Genomic DNA, 27,522 nt, shown 5'->3' with positions numbered 1-27,522 from the left:
TTGACAGCCAAACCAAAAGCCTTTGTCAGGAAGCAGAAGGTTTGCATTAGTCTAGATCTAAACTCTAAAAGTTTGGAGCGCAAGGACAGAGTTTATTACTTGCTAATGACATCATGGTGTGACCTATTTAATGGCTAATTACCTTAATTGGGAAAATATTTATGAACACTGTTTCCTGTAAACTGCTGCTCTCTCAGTTACTGCAATGTAAATATTAGTGTCCTTCTGCCTGCCCACTTGAAATATTCTTCATCTGGGAGTCTTGATAATGTGTGTGGCTGCCAATTCTAGCTCAGTGCTGTACGCAGTTGCCAAACCTGGTTGGGTGCATTTCTGGAGTTCTCATGACATGACACCCCCATTCTCCTGCCATCAGTTGGCTGGCACATTTTTCTTCAAGGCACATCATCTTCACACACCGGTTGGAAAGAGAACAGAATCTGCAGCTGCCAAGGTTCCTTCAGCAGCACCTTCCAAACCCATCACCTCTACCACCTAGGTGAACAAGGGCAGCAGACGCACGGGAACACCACCACCTGGAGGTTCCCCTACAAGCCACTCACACATCCTGACTTGGAAATATATCGCCGTTCCTTCACTGTCGCTGGGTCAAAATCCTGGAGCTCCCTCCCTAACAGCACTGTGGGTGTACCTACACCACATGGACTGCAGCGGTTCAAGAAGGCAGCACACCACCACCACCTTCTCAAGGGACAATTAGGGATGGGCAATAAATGCTGGCCCAGCCAGTGAAGCCTACATCCTAATAACAAGTAAAGAAACTGTATTGTCCTTGACAGTCAAACAGCCATTTCCCCTCACCAACTCCTATACATTTTTACAATTAATAAATGGAAAAGTTTTTTAAAAAACTTATTTTTTTCTAATGCTGTTTTCAGATTTCTCCCAGGTTTTGCCCTCTGTACTGACGTGGAGACTAATCTTTAACTCTTGCTTGGTAACCCCAGTGGTGTTACATATGCCCCCAATCCCGTCCACACTCAACATAGGTTCACTTACCAACAGGATGCCCAGTTGCCAGGGCCCTCACTGATATAGACACCAGTCCCTTGCCTAGCAACACTGAAATCTATCATAGCACCCCACCCCTAACAGCTGCCACTCAGACCTGGAGCAGACATCCCACATTACCATGACTCGGTATTGCGCTGGGATGAGGTTCCCAGCTAAGCCACTGGAAGGAAGACCTGCAGCTGGCATGGTTGGCACCAACTCGATTTGCCCGCTTTCCACAGTGGTCGCTGGAACTTGATGGGAACCTGGGTGTGGCTTGTGGGAGGGCGAATTAAGTGGGTCAAATCCATGCCCTCGCCTTTGTCACTGGTAATACAAACATTTGTAACATGTTAATGTTCGCTCGGAGCTGGAGTGCGTCCCGTTAAAGATCCTATGAATGGATTCTAAAGAAAACAAGGGAGAGCAAATGCCTGCAATGGGCAGAGCAGTTAATAAGCAGCACCTTGCTAATTGGCTCCTATGGTAATGGCGTAGTTGGCGTCGTTTTGCCAACACATTGGCGGTTGTCCCGGGATTAAACAGGTTGTCCCGGTATAATTGGTGCGCGATGAGGCAGACGTCGTAATTGGTGGGGGGGAGGGTGTGGGGGGCACAGAAAGTATTTGTCATTCTCTGTCTCTGTTTTGTGTTTGAAAGGCTTTACTCAGCCACCCAGAAGAAGAGCTTCTGGATCCACAAGGTGTCGTGCAACGGCAGCGAGTCACATCTGACCCAGTGCACGATCGAGGCTTCTGCTGGGAAGAAGCGGCACCCTTGTGAAAACGGGATGCACGCGGTGATAAGCTGTGTGGCAGGGCCCGCGTTCGCACAAGGAAGTGGGAATCGCTTCAGGAAGGCCTACCAAGCTGAGGTATAATGAAAATTCACGTAGCCGGATGATATCTATTGACACGCCTTCTGTGACGTTGCTTACATGGGGAGCCTTTGTATATCGGGGCAACTAAATTTATAGTGTAAACCACCCGTCCGCATTAAAGGATCTCGACCACCATGTATTGCAGCACCAATGGAGGACAGTTACAATGTTTAGCTTCAAATCTGGCTTGTCCCTTTAAGGACTCTGCCTTGTGGGCCATTGATGTAAATAGGAACATTCTGAAGTTAATTCCAGCCTCTCCGAATCACTGCTGGTTTTTCCTGTACTTACATCATGGGCCTGCATTGGAATTCAGGGTCTTAGTTTTGACTCAACCCTAAAACCATGAACTCTATTTCTAACCAGCTATTGTTCAGCAATTCAATTACAACCACACTTTACTTGGAATCTGCTCCAAAAAAAAAATCACTACTCTGCTGCGGGAAATTTATTTCAACTTCTACAATACAACAGTGAGCACTGAGGTCGTCAAAGCCAAAATATAAATACAGGGCAGGATTTTTGGAGGCCAGTGGAGAGGGAATGGAGATGGGCAAGTGAGTAATGTTGTGCTGCCAGTTTGCTGTCCCCGAGCCATTTTCAGGAAGGCCGCATGGAATGGCTTCCCACCCACAGGTGGCGGTTAGCTTATCAAATTAACTAAAATTTCTGGTTGGTTGTGGTCCCCCTCCCCCTCCCCCACTCCCTGCCCTTCCCTCCCCTCTCCCTCCTGTGGTGCCAGGAGCATGGTAGATGTCTGGAGCTGGCCTTCCAAGGGGCTGTTTAGTGACCAGTGCTTCAGGAAGACCTTGAGGCCCCCCCAGGCCGAATTGGCCACAGCTGCAGGACACCCTTTGAACGGTTCTCCCTCTACAATGATGGCACTGGTGGCCAATTTTTTATTTCAAATATTTTGAATGTTGCTGAGAGGGAGCCTCAAGATGGAGGCATCCTCGCTCTCTCTCTCTCTCTCTCTCTCTCTCTCTCCCTTACCTGCCAGGGCCAGCTACAGCTCCTTCCATGCTGGAAGGCATCCAATTGGCGCTCCAGCTTCGAGAGCCCGCCCACCATCCCTAATTGGATGGTGAGCGCACCCTCTGGCCTCTAATTGACCAATCCAGGCAAAGTCAATGCGGGCGACTGCTCACAATACATTGCGGGGTTGGGATCTACATTTGACTCTGATGTTCGGGGTACTGAGCCCAAAACGGAAAACCCTTCCCACAAGCACTTTCATTCACTCTTCCTTTCCTTTCCCCTTCCTTTTCTTTTGCTTCACATCGTGCTGATTTTCAGACTTGCATCCATTCATTCTGTGTTTGTATTATGAAGGCCTTTCCCTCTTGACTCCCCCCCTGGTTTCAGGAGCTATCCCAGCCACGACAACCAGCCTCCCCATATTCCTTACCACCTGGTGCTGCAGGCTAGGCAGAGGGCGAAAGTTCACAAGACCCTTGAAAAAGGAGAAGTCAGGAGTTGGCACAGTTCCATTTCCACTCCCATCTGCAGTCAACAGCAAGAGGATCCTTGGGTCATGTCCACTTTAACATAGAGGCCCAGGGTGCAGCTTGCATGGGGACCACATGGGAAAAGTGGATGTGCAGAATCACACGTCCGAGACATAGGCTGTCAAGTTTCCATATGTAATTAAGCCAAACCAGAAATTGTTTTTTTTTTAAAAAAAACTTTTAAAAATAACACCCAGTCTAAATCATAAAAGTTCGGGTGACACTGAACTCGGCTGATGAATGTTTTCAATCTCACTGAGCTTGGTTAGAATCACCTCATTGTTCTGTGCCACATTTGCCAGGGGTTAATTTCGCAACAAATGCAGCAACATAACACAAGTTTGTTTTTTTTTGGCCAATTAATCTCCTGTCGATTCTTGGAAACATTCCTCGCTAACTGAATTCTCCGGCTGGGAGGAGCCTCTCAGTGCTGACTACTGGAGATTTCCTTCTGCTTTTTTGTGGAAGGGAGCACAGAATGCCCTGCACTGAATGTCAAGTTGTTCAGCTAGACTATGCCACTTATGGGTGGGCATAATGTGTTTTCTTTTTATTCATTCATGGGCTGTGGGGCAGCACTGGCAAGGCCAGCATTTGTTGCCCACTCTTAATTGCCCTTGAAGCTGAGTGGTTTTCTGGGCCATTTCAGAGGGCAGTTAAGAGTCCACGACATTGCTGTAGATTTGGAACAGATCAGATAAGGACAGCAGGTTTCCTTTCCCTAAAGAAACATAAGTGAACCAGGTTGGTTTTTATGACAATCAATGATAGTTTCAGGGTCACCATTACTGAGACTAGCTTTCAATCCCAGATTTTTTTTCCCCCAGTTGAATTTAAATACCCATCAGCTGCTGTGATGGGATTTGAACCTGTGTCCCCTGGACACTAGCCTGAATATGCTGACCAACCGTGAGGGATGTCTTCTCTCAGTGCCAGGTGTTGCCTTCGTTTTCATTCAGAGGTTACATTTATTAGGAAAGATTGAACTGGCTGGGTCTCCTTTCTCTAGAAAAGAGAAGACTCAGGGGCAACCTGATAGACACCTTCAAGATTATGAAAGGCATAGAGACGTTTCCACTTGCAGCGAGATCAGAACCGGAGGTCGTAGATCTAAGATAGTCACCAATAAATCCAATCAGGAATTCAGGAGAAAAGTCTTCACCCAGAGGGTGATGAGAAGATGGAACTCACTTCCACAAGGAGTGGTAGAGCTGAATAGCATAGATACAATTAAAGGGAAGCTGGATAAACACACGAGGAACAAAGGAATAGAAGGATATGCTGGTGCGATGAGATGAGCAGGGTCATGTGGAGCGTAGACATTGGCGTGAATCTGTTGGGTCGAACGCTCTGTTTCTGTGCTGTAATTATTTTGAATTATAATAAAACTAAAAGCAATTGATTGGCTGACCTGGTCTCAACTGCAGGCTAGATTGGGGTGGGGGTGATGTGTAATGCTGACTGTGGTAAAGTGGAGTGCAATGTATCTTTAAGAGAATGTAGTTAGTTGACCATGTGACTGTATTGACCAATCGTTGCACAGCAGGGCTTCTGGGTAACTGAATCTGGAGCTGTAGGTGATTGAAGAAGCACACATTGTGTTAGTGCTTTATTTTTAGTTCCAATACTCCACCAGTGTTTGTTCAGTTAATCGGCCTCTCTGCCTGTATTGTTTCACATACCAACTAATGTGTTAATGTCAAGGGTGCAGCTAGTGTTCACCGGACAAAGCGAACCTGATAAACAAAAACATAAAATTGACAAACTTTGTCCATTCAACGAGAAGGGCCAGCCATAGCTCAATGACTCCTGTCTCTGATTCAGAAGGTTGTGGGTCAAAGTCCCACTCCAGAGACTTGAGAAGAAAAGTCCAGGCTGATACTCCCAGTGCAGTACTGAGGGAGTGCAGCACTGTTGGAGGTACTGTTCTTCGGGTGAGACATTAAACTGAGGCCCTATCTGACATCTCAGGTGGACGTAAATGATCCCATGGCACCACTTTGAAGATGAGCAGGGGAGTTATCCCTGGTTTCTTGGACAATATTTAATCCCTCAGTCACGTCGCTGTTTGTGGTAACTTGCTGTGCCCAAATTGGCTGCTATATTTCCAACACTACAACAGTGACTACACTTCAAAAGTGCTTCATTGGGCTGTAAGGCACTTTGGGACGCCCCAGAGCCATGAAAGGTGCTATATAAATGCAGCATTTTTCTTTCGTTCATTTTAGCAGGCATAATGACAAGGTATTCTACATCAAAGTTAAAAGATACGTTGAGGGTGTTTAAGCTGCTAATGAGTATTTCACAATTTATTTAACCTCTCTTCCTCAGCAACCTCTTGTGCGTCTGAAGGGCGGAGCGCAGACTGGCGAAGGAAGAGTAGAAGTCCTGAAAAACGGCAAATGGGGAACTGTCTGTGATGACCGGTGGAACCTTCTGTCTGCCAGCGTCGTGTGTCGAGAGTTGGGTTATGGCACCGCAAGAGAGGCGCTAACTGGAGCATGGCTAGGCCAAGGTCAGTATCATGCAGAGCATGGGAGGAGAGTGGATCGACAACTTGGCTCCCACTCAGTCAATGTATTAAATTAACAATTTTCACCTTTATTTCAAAACCCTCCTTGACCACCCTCCTCCCTGTCTCCGTAAAGTTTGTCAAACCCACCCTCCATGATAGAACATGGAATCGTACAGCACAAAAGGAGGCTATCAGCCCATTGTTCCTGTGCTAGCTCTTTGGTAGAGCAATCCACTCCCCTGCCCTTTCCCTCCTCTCTGCCTCTCTCTCTCTTCCTTTAACTCGGTCTCCAAACTTCTTCTGGTCACCTTCACCTTATATACAGTGCAGTCAAAAATCTGCTTGATAATGTTCCTGTGAAGCACATTGGGGGCTTTTGCCACATTTTAGGACATGGTGGCCTGACTTAAGTGCCAGTTGTTGTATTTAATTTAAACTGGACTAACACGGGTCATTGAAGAACTCCAGGGATCATTGACTCATATTTATACGCCATCTTTAACATTATAAAACACTCCTAGATGCTTCACAGGAGCATCTTAAAACAAAATATGGCACCGAATCACATAAGGAGATGTTAGGACAAATGACCAAAATCTTGGTGGAAGAGAGATTTTTAAGGAGCATCTTAAAAGAAGAAAGAGAGGCGGAGAGGGTTAGGGAGGGAACTCCAGAGCTTCGGTGTCCTGACAAGTGAAAGTCTGAACACAAATGGCGAAGTGACTAAAATTGAGAATGCTCAAGGGATAAATGGGAACACCGCCACCTGCAAGTTTTCCTCCAAGTCACTCACCATCCTGACTTGGATATATATCGGCCGTTCCTTCACTGTCGCTGGGTCAAAATCCTGGAATTCCCTCCCTAACAGCACTGTGGGTGTACCTACACCACAAGGGCTGCAGCGGTTCAAGAAGGCGGCTCACCACCACCTTCTCAAGGGCAATAGGGATGGACAATAAGTGCTGACCCAGCCAGTGACACCCACATCCCCTGAATGAATAAAAAAGAGCCAATTTGTGCACAGCAAGCTCCTGTAAACAGTAATTTAATAACCACCTCCACTTGTCAACTTCTTGTTGCCACTGAGTGAACTTACTGGTTTAGTAACATTTTGTGCTGACTTATAGCCAGTTTTATGCTGTACTGTCATGCCTACTAGGAATTAGATGTGACTATCCCAGGCTCATTTTGTGTAGAACCCTTGGAGAGTGTTTAAGGAAAGGGGGTCTTTCCCCCAACATTCAGGATTGAATCCAAACCCAGCTGTCTAGGTGTGAACCAGCAGTAAGCTGACTCTTTGCATAATCTAGTTCCAAAAAGTTACAACTGTGTTCTGTAGGCATAAATTAAAGATCGACTGAGAGAAGTTAAAGACAGCCTGTATCCCATAGAATCAAAACAGAAAACCCACAACCAGCAATTCAATCACTGGGCAGGATTGGCAGCTATGGAAGTGTTAACGTCTTGCCCAACACAGATACTCTCCCTTTCAATAGACCTGCTATGTTGTATTTGAATATTCTGAGTTGGTGTGAAAGATGGGAGACTTTAGACAGTCAGATGTTTGCATGACTGACTTCATAGGCCTTTTGCATATTTTTATTTATTTTCATTTATGGGATGTAGGTGTTGAAGGCAAAGTTGAAATTTATTGTCCATCCCTAGTTGCCCTGAGAAAGTTTGAGATAACTATGGTGCTTGCTAGGCCACTTCAGAGAGAGTTAAGAGTCAACTGCATTAATGTGGGACTGGAATCGCCTGTAGAGGCAAAGTATGTAAGGGCAGCAGCTTTCCTGTCCCCAACAGCGCTCTGGGTGTACCTACACCACGTGGACTGAAGCAATTCAATAAAGCAGCTCACCACCACCTTCTCAAGGGCAACAAGGGATGGGCAATAAATGCTGGTTTGGCCAGTGATGCCCACGTTTCTGAATGAACAAATTAAAAGGATGGTTGAACCAGTTGGGTGGTGAAGCCAACAGAAATTATCGTGGTCACTGGTTCTCTTGTTCTTCCTAAACTCTAAATAAACAATGAGATAATCACCACATAATCCATTGTTTGGTAATGTTGGTTGTGGGATAAATGTTGTTCAGTACATGGGAAGATCTTCCCTGTGCTTCATCGAAATAAGGATTGTTCATGTCCCTCCAAGAGGGCTGGTAGGGGCTCGGTTTAACAACTCTTCTGAAAGGCATTACCTATGACAATGCAGCACTCTCTCTGTACTAAGTTTTGTGCTAAAGTCTCTCAGGACCTTTCCCCTTTAATTGCGTTACTCAAAATTCTGAGTCCTGAGTCAATAAACTCTGCCTCTGTAGGCGCTAGTGTAGCAGACGCAGCTCTTAAACATTCATCCCACACAATCTGTTCTCGCCTTTTAACGCAATCTAACACAATACGGAGAGGTGATGTGGGACCTTTACTTTATAAAAATGGTGAGATCACTGAAGTGGAAACCACACGCATGTTGTTCTACACACTACCATTTCTGGTTAGGGCGGATACCTCTGTGGTTTTTTTTCTGTAAACTGATTCTTGAAAGTATGGGAAACGTTTTCCTAGGGATTTTGACAAGATTTTTGTTTCCAAAACAAATAACAAGTTGGGTTCCCTGAAAATAACCTCCTTATTGTGCAGGAAGTATTCAAATAATAGTCAGGCCTAATGCTGTCATGGACTTGTAATGGAAGCAGGAATGGCCTACTTGAGAAGAGCATTATTTACATTGAAATTATTTAAACATACATCTTACTTCACATCAAACACTTTGAGGATTTCTTTTCTCTTAGTCTTTTCCTCCCCAAATCTCGGGATGATATTGGGATATAGTTCTCTCGGTGCTGGAAATACTTTGGTATCTCACCTGTGCTGGGAGGTCATTCTTCATTCTTCATGCCGAGTCTTTAGCAGCTTATTCGCACCCCTTGCTCCTTCTCGTGGAGGTGCCTGGGCATCGACTCTGAACCCAAGCCTCACTGCCAAGGAATGAGGCTGATTGCAGCATCTCCAAAACTGGCCCGATGGGAGTTAACACAGGGTCCATTGGTTTACGGGACTCAGTACCACACCCCACACTTAGCCAATGTGTGACCAAACACTGTGATGTCATTAAAAGAGGCACAGGGACAAGAACAGGCCTTTCAGCCCACCAGGGAAGCTCGGCTACTTTGTTACCGTGGTAGATTTATCGTTATCATCGCGTTTCTCCGTAACCCTAACTGCTCATATTTCACATGTATCTATTGCTCCCAGTTAAAGAAGAACTTAGTTATATTGAATTTTTCCAGTCCTCAGGCCATCCCTTCATAGGCAATTAAGTATTTTTAAAATGCAGTCACTGTTGTAATGTAGGACATGGAGTATCAGATTGCGCACAGGAAGCTCCCACAAACAGAAACGTGATAATGACCAGATACTTTGTTTCAGTGACTTCGGTTTAGGGATAAATATTAAGTGATACAACACAGAGAGCCATTCGGCCCATTGTGCCTATGCTGACTCTTTGGTGGAGCTATGTATTTAGACCCACTGCACTGCTCTTCCCTGTAATATTATTCCCTTCAAATAAAGGTACAGTGCCTCAAAACAGACAATGGCAGGGACGAGTCTGCGCCGGATTTTGGATCTTGCTGGTTTCTGGCTTGGCTTGTGTGGTCTGGGTCAGGTCGGGTGGGGTGAAGGGTTGCTCGGAACCAGTTGGAGCGTGAGAAATGACAGTCACGCAAAGCTGATAACTAGTCAGTGCCCCGCTGTGCCAATGCAGCATCTAGCCCAACAAGCCGCTAAGTTATTTTGCTCAGCTAATGAAATAAAAAATTCAGGCATGCAGCTTTAAAATATGTCTGGTTTTGGGACCTCGCTGGTTTTTTTGGAGAGCGACCACCCTTTCAGGCACCGCATTTCAGATCTCAGCGACTTGGTGTGTAAAAGTCTCCTTGTGATATGCTTCTTATGATTATTGGCTAGCGTCAGCATCATGTGACCAACTCCTGCCTTTCCAAAAATTGGCAATGTGGCTTAACAACTCATCACTGAGAAAGAAAACAACTTATTTGAAAGCTGTAATCCGTATTTGGTTAATTAGAACCTTTCCAAATAAATGGCATTGCGTGTGCTTTAAGTGTAATGTCTTGTTTATTGGACAGCATTCCTTCAAGGCTTGCAATTGCTGTGATAATAGTTGACATTGCCGTGGAAACGCGCCTGTCAGTACACTTTTCCATGTTGTTATGTAGCGCCCAGTGCCCGGTGCCAGCATTTATCTGAGTTTATATTTATACGTGAGTGCACTTTTCCAGTAGCTGTGCTGCAACCTTTAAGTTCTGTCTGTATAATGGCAGAGTATGCGTATTTTATAGACATCCCCTTTCTTTAGTAAGTTTTAGTAAGTATGCGCGTTTAAAGACGCTCCCTTAACCATCAACCTTTGTCATGTCTCAGACCAGCGCCTGCATAGATTCAAATCAGGCAAGTGAAGCAAAATGTAAGCTAGTGGGAGTCTTTGACTGCTTCTTTTTATGAAGTTGCTATAAGCCTTAATTAAATGTAATTGCGATTGTTTTCTCAGTCAGTTGTAAGTTGAATGAATCTGAAAGCAAACAGCAAACGTGCAGGTCATGGTCTTACTTCTGATCCACAAGAGAGTCGAGGGTTAGGGGAGGCAGGTAGAAAAATGGAGTTGAGGCCACGATCAGGTCAGACATGATCTTATCAAATGTCAGAGCAGGTGCAAGGGGCCGAATGTTCCTGTTCCTATTCCTTATGTTCTTCTGTTCCCCCATTTTGCCTGAGGGAGATTCCTACAGATTAACATTGTAACTAATACATTGCAGCCTTTTATGAGCAACTCTAAGCTCCAGTTGCAGATACAGTAGAACAAGACAGTGGTGTATACAGTGGGAATTTCCTCGAGGTTTGTTTGATCGATCAGTTGCCATGACCTTGCCAGGTAATTGGATGGAATACTTAGAGTGGTGCATTCAAAGCAGTTTCTGCCAGTCTTGCGCCAAAGTTACACTGATAGGATCAGTGGCTCTAGGGCTTATAGCTGCCACGTTATACCACCTAACGGGCTAGTGCTTGCCCACTACACAGGAGAGACGAGTGAAGTGGAGTTATCCCCTTGTTACTGGTTGGTTAGCAGTAGTGGCAAGAGCCTGCGGTGGTAGGCTCATGCCTGTTGTAGGCTGGTGGTTAGTATACAGGAACAACAGGAGAGAGGGGAAGAGGGAGAAAACAATAAATTTTTAAAAAAAAAATCTCAGAAGGCAACATTGGAACTAATTGGAATGGTTACGAGTGTCTAGGGAAGGCTGTAATTTAAACCTAGAGATCGAGTGACTGGAGGTTATGCCACATGAGCTGACTGCAACAAAATCCTGATCTCCTAATGAAGTCATCTAGCAAGGGCAAAAATTTGTAGCAACCCCTTATGTGGGAATTAAATTACCATCACTCAACTGAGCCAGCCCGCATTCCTCATAATGACTCACTTGATCCAGCAAACCACAGGCCTCTTCTGTAATCTTTATTCCTAAGCATTTGCTTTCTCTCTCTTTCTTCTCTGGCAATCACACACCTCCAGTTGACTAGTCACGAAGACATAGATCAGTGGAGCAGAAACGTGAAAAGCACTGATGTAGCAAGAAAAATGCTCTTTTCCTTCCACCTCTTCCTCTATAGCCTACTTGACGTTTGTTAATTATGTGCCTGTGTACACTCAATTAATTTGCTCACATCTGAATTATGTACAGCTCTCATTGTGAGATAGACTTGGAATCATGTCTTCTTATTTTTCCAGTGACAACATGCTCAGTGGGAGCTTCTCAATGACCGAGTGGGTAATTGCACAGTCTGACATGCTGCTGAGTCATTAAAGTTCAGACAGGTCCCAGGCTCAATTCTCCATCTCTGCTGAATTAAAAAAGAGACAAGGCTTGCATTTCTGTCCAACAGGTCTATGCCGGTGTTTATACTCCATTCAAACTTCAGCGAACCCCCTCCATCTAATTTCTTTCTCTCTCATTAACTTGTCCAGCTTCCTCTTCATTGCATCTATGACCTACGGTTATTGTGTGCAGTTCAGCCATCTAGCTCCAGGCGATGTCCTGAAAAAGGCAAAAAAAAGGAACTTGAATTTATATAGCGCCTTTTATGATCTCAGGATGTTGCAAAGCGCTTTAGAAGTGATGAAGTATGGTTGAAGTGTAGTCACTGCTGTAACGATGGAAATACAGCAGCCAATTTACGATGCAGCAAGCTCCCAGAAACAGTAATGTGATAATGACCAGATCATCTGTTTTAGTGATTTTGGTTGTGGGATGAATATTGACTGATTACTCCCCGATTTTACAGAATAGTGCCACGGAATCTTCCATGCTCATCCAAGAGGGTGGATAGGGCCTTGGTTTAACATCTCATCTGAAAGATGGGACCCCTTGACTGTGCAGCTCTCCCTCAGTACTGGCTCTGGGTGCAGAATGTTGTGCCATTCCCTGTGGCGAGTTTTGTAGCTGGAGGGGTGGTGGGGGGGGGGGTGCATTTAATCAGATGGAAAGGTGGCAGTGGGGCCCCGCCATCTCCTGCTTCCAGAGGTGGGGGAAGGCCATGGACAGCCTCGCGTCCCGCTGCCAACTGAAGCCTCAATCTGGGTATTAACCCAGCAATTGGGGGTGGGGTGCTTGCTATGCGGGGAGCATAACAAACAAACCCATGGGGAGTTTCTTGTGGGCTCCTTTGGTGGGGGGGGATGTGGTGTGGGGGGGTCCCTCATTCATGATCAAGGGAGCCTGCAACAGGAGGGCCCTCAACTTTTTGGTTTAGTAAAATAAATAGGACAGGCGTCTCTTCAATCTTCCTACTGCTTGCAATAGGAAAAGCTCTGATGGGAGGCATATTGTTTAAAGCTTTCTCAGCAACGTACAGCGTTTCAGACCATCTCTTGAGTGTTCCCTCCCCTCACAACAGCCCAGATTTTGATTGGCTTCCAAGAAGTTGGGAGGAGGTAATTTCCAGAAAACCTCAGAGACACGTATGAGACTGATTGAGATGGATATCCATTAGTCATTTTTAACAGGGTCATGGAGTGTGGTGAATACATCATTTCCATGGAACAAATTTGTGGAATAAATGTATGAAATGAATGTTTTCCCCTGTAGCCTGTTGACTCTGTTTTTCTATGCTACTGTCTGTACAACCTGGCTTAGTTCTTACACAGAATAGAGTAAAAAAACAGAGGCTGTTTCACTGATTCTTATCACGTATTACGGGATGAATAATTAGTTGACTAATAGTTTGATAGACTTAAGTTCTGGAATTCCTCGCTAAACTACCCACCCCACCCCCGCTTTCTCTCTCTCTTATTTCTTCAGAAGCTTCTCAAAAGCTGTTTCTTGAACTAAGTTTTTAGTTACCTGTCCTAATGTCTCTCTATGCCTGTCAGTGGTCATGTTTTCGTTTGAAAAAAAATCAAACTGTTCATATTTTTCCAGTGACGATGTGTTCAGTGGGAGCTTCCGAATGACTGAGTAATAACTGTAATGTCTGATATGCCGCTGAATCATAAAGTTCAGACAGTTCCCAGACCCAGTACTCTGTCTCTGTTGAATTAAAGAAAGAGAGACCCGTGTTTATATATTTCTGCCAGTGTTTATGCTCCACACAAGCCTCCGGTCCTGCGCAGCACTTTGGGATGTTTGGGATGTAAAGGTTCTATGTAAATACAAGTTGTTGGTGTTGACTGTGTCCTAACCATTCCTGGATCCCACTACAAACTGTGATTCCCTCCACCTTCAGGGAATCTAAAATTAAGTTGACGTACAATTGATGAAGTGTTGAATCAGAGGATTGGCTTAGGCTGCATCAAGTTGATTAAACTTTTTGTCTCCAAACAATGCTTGGCAGTTAACTGTCAATCACCATCAGTGGTGCATTCACCATGGCAATGCGACTTGCCAACCAACCCGCCCTCCCTTCACATACAGCATAAATTTTTGTTTCCCCTTTATATTGGTATTCTTGCGAGTGACCCGATGCGTGTTAGACATGTCTCTTTCTTTCAGCAAAACCTTTTTTTTTTGCTGACTGGGTACAGAGCTGGACTTACCGAAAGCATGTAGGTGCAAATTAGAAAGCGTGCCCTGGAGGGAGCTAGCCGGATTACAGCTTTCCTGTTGGTATGTTCACATCAGTTACTTTGGCCAAGACAGCAAAGGTGGAAACTGTGATACCTTTGCTGTCTCAGATGTATCCTTGGTATCTCTTGGCAGGATAATTCAGAGGTCATAAATCATACACTCCTTACTACGCCAGTGACATCTGCACTGGCTTGGCACGTTCACCAGATAGATGGTGGCCATGTACCCAAAGACCATCTGTACAGTGAACTAGCCACTGAGACATGTCCCCCCAGGGCATCCATACCTGCACTACATCAGCAACCAATTTACAAAGATGGCAGACATTGATACTGACAATTGGGAGGTAGTCGCTGACGGCTGTGAGGTGGCTAACTATTTGTAGGGCCATTGGAAGAGGCGAGCAGGAACAAAAAGTTCAGCTGGCCGAGAAGAGGGCCCAGAGAAAACAGAGGCCTGAGAATCGTGCACCTTCCCAGTCCACTCTCTGCAGCAAACGTGGCGGAGACTGCCAAGCCAGAGTGGGGCTCCTCATGCTCAATACAGAGTTGACCACCAGGCCATCAACCATTTTCTTACGATACAGAAAGTTTTCACTTTGGTCAAGATGCACAGATTCCTGGAGAGACCTTCCAGTTGTAAAGATAATTGCATTTGATCATTTTCAATTTTGTATGAGGGAGAGCCCTTTCTATGTGGAGATATTACTTGTGAAAGTTGCACAGACTATTCTCCTGACATGCTAAGGCTTTTCTTTGCCTCACAAGTATGAGCAGCACGGGTGTATGTTGAGTAGCAGCTTGATAATATTCTTGAGCCCAGAATCAGTTGTTATTGGGCTCAAGTCCCATTCCAGAACTTGGTCACCTAATCCAGGCTGACATTGCCAACTGAGTGATATAGTGCAGGAGGTGAGGGGGGTCTTCTAATCTCAACCCCGATTACCATAGCAACAAAAGAAGCAGATAAACCACTCACTCATCTTATTGCTGCTCCTGTTTTACAACTCTCCGATTTTAATTGGAAATCAAAATAAAAATTGTTAGAGATGTAAAATATGCTCCTGAATGCCTGTCATATGTACAAAAATCTCCCTGCTGGGGAGATGGTGGCATAGTGGTAATGTCACTGGAAGGTGCCAGGCCAAGAGAACACAGGTTCAAATCCCACCATGGCAGCTGGTGGAATTTAAATTCAATTAATAAAACCTGGAATATATAACTAGTCTCAGTAATAGTGACCATGAAACTATCACCAAGTCGTAAAAACCCATCTGGTTCACTAATACCCTTCAGGGAAGGAAATCTGCCATCCTTACCTGGTCTGGCCTACATGTGACTCCAAACCCACAGCAATGTGGTCGACTCTTGACTGTCTTCTGAAATGGCCCAGCAGGTCACTCGGGTGATGCCCATGAAAGAATAAAGGCAAAAAAGGGGATTTTCATCTGGGTTGGGTAGGGTTGGGTTGTGGGGGTGGCATTAGGAGCACTCTGGGATTTCAAGCCAGCCAAGAATCACCAAATCAAGGGTAGAAAAGAAGAGAAGATTGAACAAGCAGAAGTTTTAGTTAACATTTGAATGATGACCCTGCATAGCAATTGATAGACTCAGACTCAGGATGCCAAGTTCTCATGGGATTCCTCAAATTCTTTTGTTACTTGACAACAATTTCAACCTCATGCTTTCAAGACTTAATTTTTGAAAAAATAATTCACTGGAAGTGACCCTCGCTGACAAGGGCAATAATTAGCACACATCCTGCTGATGTAAATGTATTGGGGAAGCAGTTCAGAGAGGGTGTGCCAGACCAATGCCTGAATGAGTGGGTTGTCTTATGGGGAAAAGCTGGACAGACTAGGCTTGTATCCACTGGAGATTAGAAGAGTAAGAGATGATTGATTGAAACATATAAGGTCCTGAGGGGTCTTGACAGGGTGGATGTGGAGAGGATGTTTCTTCTTGTAGAAGAATCTAGAACTAGGGGTCACTGTTTAAAAATAAGGGGTCGCCCATTTAAAGCGGAGATGGGGAGAATTTTTTTCTCTCTGAGGGTCGTGAGTCTTTGGAACTCTCTTCCTTCAAAGGCAGTGGAAGCAGAGTCTTTGCATATTTTTAAGGCAGAGCTAGATAGATTTTTGCTAAGGAAGGAGGTGAAAGGTTATTGGGGTAAGCGGGTACGCAGAGATTACAATCAGATCAATCACAATCTAATTGAATGGCGGAGCAGGATAGAGGGGGCTAACTGGCCCACTCCTGCTCCTAATTCATATGTTCATATTATCCTTGAGAAGATGGTGGTGAGCTGCCTTCTTGAACCGCTGCAGTCCATGTGGTGTAGGTACAGCCACAGTGCTGTAAGGGAGGGAGTTCCAGGATTTTGACCCAGTGACGGTGAAGGAATGGCGATATATTTCCAAGTCAGGATGGCGAGTGGCTTGAAGGGGGACTTCCAGGGGGTGGTGTTCCCATCTATCTGCTGTGTGCTCCTAGGTGGTGGGGATTGTGGATTTGGGAGCAGATTAATTAAATGGGAAAATATAAATGCAGGACATCATTGAGGCTCCAACAGAAGAGGCAACAAGATGAATCACTGCATTGTACAGGGTGAGCGAAAAGCCCAGAAATTATAGAAGATGCCATCCTTAAGGGAAGTAAATAGTTCCATAGCTGTGGGAAGGGAGGATATTCATTCCTGATTATCCCAGGCTCCATACTTGACTTCGACTCTTCTGATTTGTTACATGCACTCCCAGTATTTTGGGGTTGTGGGAGATGTTGTGTAACCCCTCCAGTTTTCTCCTCCCAGTTTATAGAGTCATATTCACAGAAAGAGGCTATTTGGACTGTCATGACTGCACTGGCCTTTTGAAAGGCTTGTCCAGTTTTTTGCCTTAACATAACCCCCCCGCCCTTAGCTTAATTAGCCCTCTTCAAGAAAGAACAGGATTGAGTGTAGACTGAAAGGCCTCCTTTGGTGCTGTAAGATTCTATGGACTGAATTTTTAGGCCCTGCCGGGATTGTGAAGAGAGGCGGATGGGTCTCGAAAATTATGCGGCTGGTCCGAGTGCTGGTTTCCTGTCCCCCTTTCCGGGGTCGGCCATTTTGGCTGATGCAGGCTTGGGGTCCAGCAAGGCCGCCCAGCCTCACGAGGCGGGCAGGCAATATTGCTCATTAAGAGCCTCGTTAAACAGGGATCAAGGAGGCTGACTAGGGTTTTCCCTAGGGTTGGCCTTCAGTTTCCCGACGCAAAGGAGGCAGATCAGCTGCCTGGAGGTGGGCACCCTGCCGGAGACCAGTCTCCAGTAATCCAGGCGGGCCTTCAAGCTCTCCCTTCCTCCCTGGGTGGAGCTACAGTCAGAGTCGAAGTGGAGGGGGGGGTGGTGGGGGGGTTGGGGGGGGCGGGGGGGTGGGGGGCACCCTGCTTCCCCACTCTGGTGGCCTGGCTGCTTATTGTGTTTTTCATTTAAATTTGATCAAAGTGGCTGACAGGGCACCTTGTTGTTGAAGCACCCTCTCAGTTACTTAGCCTCGACTGCAACCGGGTGCTCCTCTGAAGATGGGAGGCCTCTGACTGGCCCTCCAGCTTCAAAGGTCCATCATTCATCGGGCAGGAAACTTGGCTCCACGTAAATCAAGGGGGTGCCTGGGTCAAAATTCCAGGTCAATGACTGCTTCACCCGGAGGTAGGGTTGGGGGTGGAAAACAGCTCTGATACCATTTTCCTGTGCCTCCCCCCCCACTGCCCCACCACCCCACCCCCATCCCCACCCCCGCCCACTTCCCCCCACCTCCACTGAGGGAAAATTCAGCCCATGTTTCCTGGATTATAAAACCAAGCCGCTGGGATTGTTAGTCTAATAATGTAACTAACTGCACTCGCCAACGCTGAGCCCTTTGTGACTTGTTGCAGGTGTGGGCCCCATCCATATGAATGAAGTGTCTTGCAGTGGCTTTGAGAGATCCCTAACTGACTGTAACTTCCAGCAAGTGGGCAGCGGGAACTGTAAGCACGAAGAAGATGCAGCTGTCCGATGCAACATTCCACAAATGGGACTCAAGAATAAGGTAAAAGGAAAGGTCTTTTAGACTTTATAGAGAGAAACATAGAAGCTTTTCGTTTTCCACTCATCAGGACAAACACAAGAGTGCCAAATTTCAGACGATCACAACAATTTATACCACAGGGGAAAAGGGGTGCTGATCGGTTGGCAAGTCGACTGATTGGCCAACGGGGAACTATAAGCTCCCCAAGCTCCTGGGCAATTCCTTTTTGCAGAGAATGGGTCTCTGTGCATGAACGTATGTCGCTTCTTGCACAGGTAAATGAGTGGGGTAAATTGATTGCTAGTGCAGCTATTAGCGCTCTCAGGATTGTTCAGCAAGTGCTGCCCAATCACAGAATCACCCCTATCAGTAGACATTTTGTTCAATATGTTCAAGCCTTGTGCCTTTTGTAAATTACCCGTAGCTGAACCATTCCAGAATCTATAGAACATCTATAGATGTTCACCAACACATCCACCATCTCTACAGCCACCCCTTTTAACACTCTGGGATGAAGATCATTAGATCCAGGGGATTTATCAACTTTCAGTCGCTGTAATTTCTCCAGCAGTAAATTTTTACTGATAGTGATTTCTTTTAGTTCCCCTAGTTCTCTAGTATTCCTGGGAGGTTTTTGTACCCTCCTCCATGGAGTATTTGTTTAGTTTCTCTGCCATTTCCATATTCCCTATTATAAATCCTTCTATCTCTGCCTGCAGAGGACCTGCATTTGTCTTTGCTAATCTTTTTCTTTTTAACATATCTATGGAAGCTTTTACAGTCCATTTTTATGTTCTTTGCTAATTTACTTCCATGTCTTATTTTCTCTTTCTTAATCAGTTTCTCAGTCCTCCTTTGTTGAATTCTAAAATGCTCCCAATCCTCAGGCTTGCCAGTTTTTGGGCAACATTATAAGCCTCTTCCTTTGATCTAATACAATCATTAACTTCTCTTGTTAGCCATGGTTGGAATACCTTTCCTGCTGGGTTTTTGTGCCTCAAAGGAATGTAAGGACATAAGAAATAGGAACACAAGTAGATAACACAACCCATTGAGCCTGCTCCAGCATTCAATACGATCATGGCCCACTCCCTGTTTTCTATCTGTAAACCAATCCTCTATCCATGCTGATATATTACCTCCAACTCCAGGAGCCCTTATTTTGCCCACTAACCTTTTGTGTGGCACCTTATTGAATGCGTTTTTGAAATCCAGATATACTACCTCTAATGGTTCCCCTTTTTGCGCCCTACTAGTTACATCTTCAAAAGTTTCTAATACAGCTGTCAAACAGGATTTCCCTTTAGTAAAACTATGTTGACTTGTTCTAATCATACTATCCTTCTCTAAGTGCATTGTTAAGACTTCCTTAATAATAGATTCCAGCATTTCCCAATAACTGATGTTAGGGTAACTGGCCTGTAGTTCCCTGTTCTCCCGGTGTAACATTTGCCAAATTCCAATCTAGTGGGACCATTCCTGAATCTAAGGAATTTTGGAAAATCATAGCCAGCACATCTACTATCTCTGCAGCTATTTCTAATAGAACCCTAGGGGGTATGGGCCACCAGGTCCCAGGGATTTATCGGATTTTAGCCCCTTCAGTTCCTCCAGTGCTTTATCTCTGCTGATATTAATTTCCCTAATTTCCTCACTCCTTTTAGCCTCTAGGTTACTGTCGAGTTCTGCTAATTGTTTCCTCATCCCCCATGATAATTTCTCCTGCCTCTACGTCTCAGGGATCAACATTAACTTTAGCTACTCTCTTCCTTTTTATAACCTTACAAAGACTCTTACAACCCATTTTTATATTGCTGGCTAGTTTACTCTCATTCTGTTTTTTCCCATTTTATCAACTTTTTTTGGCAGCTATTTGCTAGTTTATAAACAACTTGCAACTCTTTCTTGCAACATAGTTAGCCATTTCTTTTAATCTAATACAATCCTTAACTTCCCGAGTGAGCCACAGATGGGTCTTTCTTGCTGAGTTTTTGTTCTTCAGTGGAATGTATTTTTGTTAAACATTTTGAATTATTTCTTTAAATGTTTCCCACTATTCATTTATCTCCTTGCCTTTTAGTCTATTTACCCAATTAGCCATAGCCTGTTCTCCCCTCATACCTATGTAATTAGCTTTGTTTAAGTTTAAGATTTTTGTTTGTGATTGAAATATGTCACTTTCAAATGTGACATGGAATTGAATGGTGTTATGGTCACTATTTCCCAGTGGATCTTTTGCTATGGCATTACTAATTAATCCTGCTGCATTACACAATACAAGGCTCAACCATCTTCAGCTGCTTCATCAGTGACCTTCCTTCCATCATAAGGTCAGAAGTGGGGATATCTGATGATTGCACAATGTTCAGCACCATTCGCGGCTCCTCAGATACTGAAGTAGTCTATGTTCCAACGCACCAAGAGCTGGACAATATCCAGGCTTGGGCTGACAAGTGGCCAGTAACATTCATGCCACACAAGTGCCAGGCAATGACTATCTCCAATAAGAGAGAATCTAACCATCGCTCCTTGACATTCAATGGCATTACCATCACTGAATCCCCCACAATCAACATCCTGGGGGTTACCATTGACCAGAGACTAAACTGAACTAGCCATATAAATACTACGGCTACAAGAGCAGGTCAGAGACTGAGAATTCTGCAACAAATAACTCACCTCCTGACTCCCCAAACCTGTCCACCATCTACAAGGCACAAGTCAGGAGTGTGATGGAATACTCCCCCCTTGCCTGGATGAGTGCAGCTCCAACAACACTCTGGAAGCTTGACACCATCCAGGACAAAGCAGCCCGCTTGATTGGCACCCTTTCCACAAACTTTCACTCCCTCCACCACTGACAAACAGTAGCAGCAGTGTGTACCATCTACAAGACGCACTGCAGAGACTCACCCAGGCACCTTAGGCAACACCTTCCAAGCCCACGATCTAGAAGGACAAGGGCAGCAGCTACATGGGAACACCACCACCTAGAAATTCCCCTCCAAGCCATTCACCATCCTGATTTGGAAATATATCACCGTTCCTTCACTGTCGCTGGGTCAAAGCCCTGAAGCTCCCTTCCTAACAGCACTGTGGGTGTACCTACACCAACGGTTCAAGAAGGCAGCACACCACCACTTTCTCGAGGGCAATTAGGGATGGACAATAAAAGCTGGCCTAGTGACGCCCACATCCCATGAATGAATTTTAAAAATCTGGATCTCAGGTAGCTTTATCCCTAGACAGTTCCATTACTTACTGCTCCAAGAAACTGTCATGAAAACATTTTATAATTGATTGTATAGATTGGGATAATCAAACTGGCAAGTTCCCCACAATTATTACATTTTTTGTTACAAGCTTTCAATAATTTCTTGTTTAATGCTCTGCCCAGTGGTATAACTACTGTTACAGGGCCTTTAAACTATTCCCACCAGTGGTTTTTCTTACAATTGTTCTTCCAAACTTCCCACCCATACTGATTCCACTTGATTATGTTCAGAGGCCAGTTCCTTTCTCACTAATGTCCTTTTGTCTTTACTATACTTTACCATAAGGGCTAGCCCACCTCCTTTGCCATTGTGTGTCTCCCAGAATATCGTGAACCCTGGAATATTTATTTCCCGACCTTGATCACCTTGTAATCATGTCTCTTTAATGGTAATTAGATCAAAATAATTTACCTCGATTTGTGCCACTAGTTTATCTATCTTATTGCAGATGCTCCACGAATTCAGATAAAGAACCTTTAATTTCAATTTTTTACTTCTATTCGCTGCAATGACCTTCTTCACTGATGTACATTTTTTGTTAAACTCTGCCCCTTTCTGCCTCACTCTGCTTGTCTTTACCCACATCACTATACTGTTCCAATACCATGACCATTTCCTTTGGATTTCTAAATCCCTCCCCCCAGTAGTTGAAAGCCCTGTCCAGTTATTCAATTTGCCAGGACACTGGCCCCAGCCTGGTTCCAGTGGACCCCATCCCTCATTCTTCCCCAAGTACTGTTGTTAATCACGGTGAGTGTTTGTCATGGAAGAATGCATCCAAAGCTAGTCTTTTACCTCAGGCAGCTTTATTCTCAAGACCAGCTCTGCAGTGCAACAAAATCTCCCAAGTCCCTTTCACACTGGAGTGTTACAGCTGTACCCATTTATAGGTAAACCAATGCCCATCAGCTGTTTTAACAATGCAATTGCAATACAATGTAATTGCCAGTCAACAAGAAGACCTTGGCAAGGTAATTACTGATACACTGACACTGATGCCAGTACCCATGCATCGAGCTTGGCCCAAATAGCCAAGTGGTTATGGTAGTGGGTTTGTAACCCCAAGATCAAGAGTTCAAATCTCACAATGGCAAAACTATGAAACAATGTAACTTCATCTGAAACAGATGGAAACGGGTTTGTACTCGAAAGAGTTACCCATGCATCGAAACCTTTTCTTCCCACACCATTCTTTGAGCCATCTGTTTAATTCTGTAATCTGTTAATCCTATGCCAGTTGACTCAGTGTGGCTCAGTTTACAATCCAGAGATGATTATCTTTGATATTCCATGTTTTAATTTAGACCCTAAGTCCTCAAATTCTCTTAGCAGAATATCATTCCTAGTTCTACCTGTATCGTTGGTTCCCATATGGACCATGACGCATGGATCTTCTCCCTCCTACTCCAAGTTCCTCTCCAGCAAGAGGAGGTATCCTTAACCCTGGCACCGGGCAGGCAACACAACCCTCAGAGCTGCCGCTGCTGCAGAGAACACTATCTGTCCCCTCGACTATACTGCCTCCTAATGACTAATACATTCCTCTTTGCTCTCCTCACTTCAACGGCATCCTTCACCACGTTCAGTCCGCTATCCGCCTTGTAGTCCTTCTCCTCATCCACGAACGTAGAAAGCACCTTGTACCTGTTAGACAAAGTCAGGGGCTGAGGCTCCTCCATCACTATATGCTAGGTCCCCATACCTTCTTGATCCACATTCACACCCTCCTGTCCCTGACCATTGACCAGCTGTAAAGTTCTGCCTAGTCTAAGGGGTGTGATCCCTCCTGAAATAAAGTGTCCGGGTAACTTTCCACCCTCCCTGATGCATCGCAGTCTCTGCAGCTCGGCTTTCAGCTTAATGACCCTGAGCCATAGCTACTCAAGCCACATACACTTACTTGTGTTTGCCCTGGATTACACTGGTGTTCAGGAGTTCCCACATTCTGCAGTCACATCACAACACCTGCTCTCCCATCTTTATTATGTATTGGTTAATTTTCCGTAGTTAGTTTATAATTGATAAACCCTACCAATCCCAATAACCTTTACTACTGTTAGTAGACCTTAATATTGCCACTAAAACCTTACTATTATGAATTAATTATACAGTTTTGAAAGATAAAGGAGCAAAATACTCACCAACCAATTGCTTGCCCATTTCCCTGTAACCTCACTATGATTATTACTCTCTTCTCTTGGACTGTTTTCAATCTCCTGCTGCTCTCACCTCTCTCTCTGCTCTTTTGTTGTTGTAAATTTTGAATGTAAATTTGTTGTAAACCATGTATTAATTCTTTAAATGCTAGCCATTGCCTCTCTACCACCATACCTTTTGACATAGTTTTCCAATCTATCAATGCCAATTTACCCCTCATACCTTTGTACTTTCCTTTGTTTAGATTTAAAATGCTCAGATTCAGATTGAACTACATCACTTTCAAACTTAATCATATCTTACCCTACCATATTATGATCACTCCTCCCTAGACACTACTGCACAAAAAGATGATTAATTAGCCCTCATTGCACCATACCAGATCTAAAATAGCCTTTTCTCCAGCTGGTTCCTTAACACACTGTTCTAGAAAACAATCTCGTATATATTCCAGGAATTCTTCCTCCACAGCATTAGTGCTAATTATTTTTACCCCATCTACATGTAGATCAAAGCCCCCCCCCCCCCCCACCCCCGTGATTATTGTATTACCCTTGTTGCATGCCTCACTAATTTCCTGATGTATACAGTGCCCCACCCACCACTGTTTGGTCCTTTATTCTTTAATGGGATGTGGACATTGCTGGCAAGGCCAGCATTTGTTACCCATCCCTAATTGCCTTTGAACTAAGTGGCTTGCTAGGCCATTTCAGAGGCAACCACATTGCCGTGGGTCTGGAGTCACATGTAGACCAGGCCAGGATGGCAGGCTTCCTTCTTTAAAGGACGTTAGTGAACCAGATGGGTTTTTACGACAATCGATGATAATTTCATAGTCACCGAGATTAGCTTTCAATTCCAGATTTTATAATTGAATTTAAATTCCACCAGAGCATTAGCTGGGTCTCTGGATTGCTAGTCCACCAACATTACCACTATGTCACCGCCTCCTGCACCTTTGGCCATCCTTGCTGGACATTCAATGCTTCCACATAAGTGTAATGTGGATGGCAGGACTTTAAGGCAGAGGATCTGGTGACACCTGTGAAACCAGTGCAAAAAGGCTCAGTTTAGGAGAACTGACATTGTAAGGCCCCACAACACCCAAAAGAAACCTCTTGAAATTGAGCCGGGCCATTTTTTCAGCCACCCACATTGACTGCTCAACATGTGTTAGGCCCCCTGCTTATGCAAATGAGGCGCTGGTGCCTGTCTTAGCCGAACAGAAATGGTCTGTGGTGAACGGAGTAGGTGTTGGGCCTGGACTTTTCAGCAGCCGCTATGGCCTAAGCTAGAGCTCACCACCCCACTTACCAGAATAGTGTTGCCAACCTTCCAGGAGTGCCCAGGAATTGAAGTCTCACCTTCAGGACGGTGCGCAAGCAACTGAGGAAGCAGGAAAAATCCCGACCCCCGACCCCAAAGCTGGTTTTTTAACCTTGAAGTCAGTGTCCCTTTAAGAACACTAAAGCTCTGATGTTAAAGAAAATGCCTGCTGATCTTCAACATTTGGAAGCTCAGGCAATACCAAAGTGAAGTGGATGTCACACATGGTTAGAAACAATGATTAAAAACAGTCCATGTTGTTGCGGAGAAAGCCTCATTAATATTTATTAGATTCTATGAGCAGTCCACAGATTTTTAAAGCAAGTTTGAATTCAACAGTAAATTCATTAATATTTCTGTTTTGAGTGAAATTGATTTTATTCTAACTTTTTTTTTTGCAGGAGGGTCAGAGTGAGGGGCATTGCTGATGTAGCTGTTTGGCCTAAAATTAGGCAGCGCTATAGACGCTGTGCTCACTGACCAACATTGGTTCCCTCGGTGCTCGGCCTTCGACAGTGCTGCAATCCCCCAATACTGACCGTCCAACAGTGCAGCACTCCCTCAGTACTGACCCTCCAACAGTGCAGCACTCCCTTCGTACTGACTCTCCAACAGTGCAGCACTTCCCCAGTACTGACTCTCCAACAGTGCAGCACTCCCTCAGTACTGACCCTCCAACAGTGCAGCACTCCTTCTGTACTGACCCTCCAACAGTGCGGCACTCCCTTCGTACTGACCATCCAACAGTGTAGCACTCCCCAGGTACTGACCCTCCAACAGTGCAGCACTCCCTCAGTACTGACCCTCCAACAGTGCAGCACTCCCTCAGTACTGACCCTCCAACAGTGCAGCACTCCCTCAGTACTGGCTCTCCAACAGTGCAGCATTCCCTCAGTACTGACCCTCCAACAGTGCAGCACTCCCTCAGTACTGACCCTCCAACAGTGCAGTACTCCCTTAGTATTGACCATCCAACAGTGCAGCACTCCCTCAGTACTGACCCTCCAACAGTGCAACACTCCCTCAGTACTGACCCTCCAACAATGCAGCATTCCCTTACTGACCCTCCGACAGTGCAGCTCTCCTTCAATACTGATCCTTCAACAGTGTAGCACTCCCTCAGTACTGACCCTTTGACAGTGCAGCACTCCCTCAGTACTGACCCTTTGACAGTGCAGCACTCCATCAGTACTGACCATTCGACATTGCAGCACTCGCACAATACTGACCCTCCAACAGTGCTGCAGTCCCTCAGTACTGCCACTCTGACAGTGCAGCACTCCCTCAGTACTGACCCTCCAACAGTGCAGTGTTCCCTCCGTACAGAGCTGAGATTCTGTGCTTAGCTCCTGCTTGTTACACAGACACAAGAGTTACAACTAGACCAAAGGGGCACTTGATTTACAACTTATTTCAACTTCAGAAGCTAACCATGCAAAGAGACCAAAAAGAAATATGCTGACACTTTCCATTAGATGTAATGGCTGGAGCTTAACATATGGAGTAACCGCATCAGTGCTCTATATGATGATGTTAGAACAGATCGCTGAGTGCGCATCAATGTAGTAAATGGGCCAACTCATTACTTCTGTGTGGGGGCCCTGAGTCCTCAACAGTCAACACGTTCAGTTGTATAATGCTGTACCAAATAGCTGGTGTGACTTGTGGTGCATTGTGCTCCCAGCTTGATATGGAGGGAGTGCTGCACTCTTGGAAGGTCAGTACTGAGGGAGTGCTGCACAGTCGGACGGTCAGTGCTGAGGGAGTGCTGCACTGTTGGATGATCAGTACTGAGGGATGCTGTACTGTCGGATGGTATGTATTGAGAGCACAGTACTTTCAGAGAGTCAATAATGAGGGAATGCAGCACTCTTGGAGAGGGAGTACTGAGGGAATGCTGCATCATCAAAGGGGCAGTACTGAGGGAGCACTGCACTGTCAGTTGGTCAGTACCAAGAAAGTGCTGCACTGTCAGTGGGGTCATACTGAGGGAGCACTGGAGTGTCAAAAGGGCAGGTTTTAAGGGGGATAGTAAAAAAGGGGAAGGAATTCCAGGGCTTGGAACCTAGGCTACTATGGGGGGGGATGATGAAAACTAGGAATGCATCAGAGACCGGAATTGGAGGAGCACAGAGATCTTGGAGAGTTATAGAGCTGGAGGAGGCTATAGAGATAGGGGATGAGGCCATGGAAGGATTTGGAATTCTTCGAAGAGTTAATTGTTCTTTTTTACCCCCAAATATAGATCCGTTTGAATGGCGGTCGTAACTCATTTGAAGGCCGTGTGGAGATTCTGGTGGAAGTCAACGGCACAGTGACATGGGGCACTGTGTGTGGTGAGAATTGGAGACTGACCGAGGCTATGGTAGTGTGCCGACAACTGGGCTTAGGCTTTGCCAACCATGCATTGCAGGTGGGCCCTGAGGGAGGAGATTGTTTTTAAATTTGTTCATGGGATGTGGGTGTCACTGGTTAGGCCTCCCATCCCTAATTGCCCCTTTGAAGAGGGCATTTAAGTCAGCCTTGCTGTGGGTCTGGAGTCACATGTAGGCCAGACCGGGTAAGGTCAGCAGATTCCCTAAAGGACATTAGCGAACCAGATGGGTTTTTACGATAATTGGCAATGGTTTCATGGTCACCATTAGACTTTTAATTCCAGATT

The 27,522-nt window shown here is 45.2% G+C and overlaps 1 protein-coding gene across 2 annotated transcripts in view; it reads left to right on the top strand.

Moving 5' to 3' along the window:
* The window catches only part of loxl4 (lysyl oxidase-like 4), a 130,660-nt gene that overhangs the window by 75,773 nt on the left and 27,365 nt on the right, over positions 1-27,522 (top strand). For both annotated transcript variants that reach the window (XM_041210388.1, XM_041210389.1), the window contains 4 exons: positions 1,675-1,888; positions 5,734-5,917; positions 17,969-18,123; positions 27,106-27,273. In XM_041210388.1, the coding sequence (XP_041066322.1) occupies positions 1,675-1,888; positions 5,734-5,917; positions 17,969-18,123; positions 27,106-27,273 (721 nt within the window). The remainder of the gene's footprint in view (positions 1-1,674; positions 1,889-5,733; positions 5,918-17,968; positions 18,124-27,105; positions 27,274-27,522) is intronic.

This window comes from Carcharodon carcharias, chromosome 17 (genome assembly GCF_017639515.1).
Source record: "Carcharodon carcharias isolate sCarCar2 chromosome 17, sCarCar2.pri, whole genome shotgun sequence".
Taxonomy (NCBI): Eukaryota; Metazoa; Chordata; class Chondrichthyes; order Lamniformes; family Lamnidae; genus Carcharodon; species Carcharodon carcharias.
The sequence above is the reverse complement of the archived record's forward strand: the minus strand, read 5'-3'. Positions and strand labels throughout refer to the sequence as shown.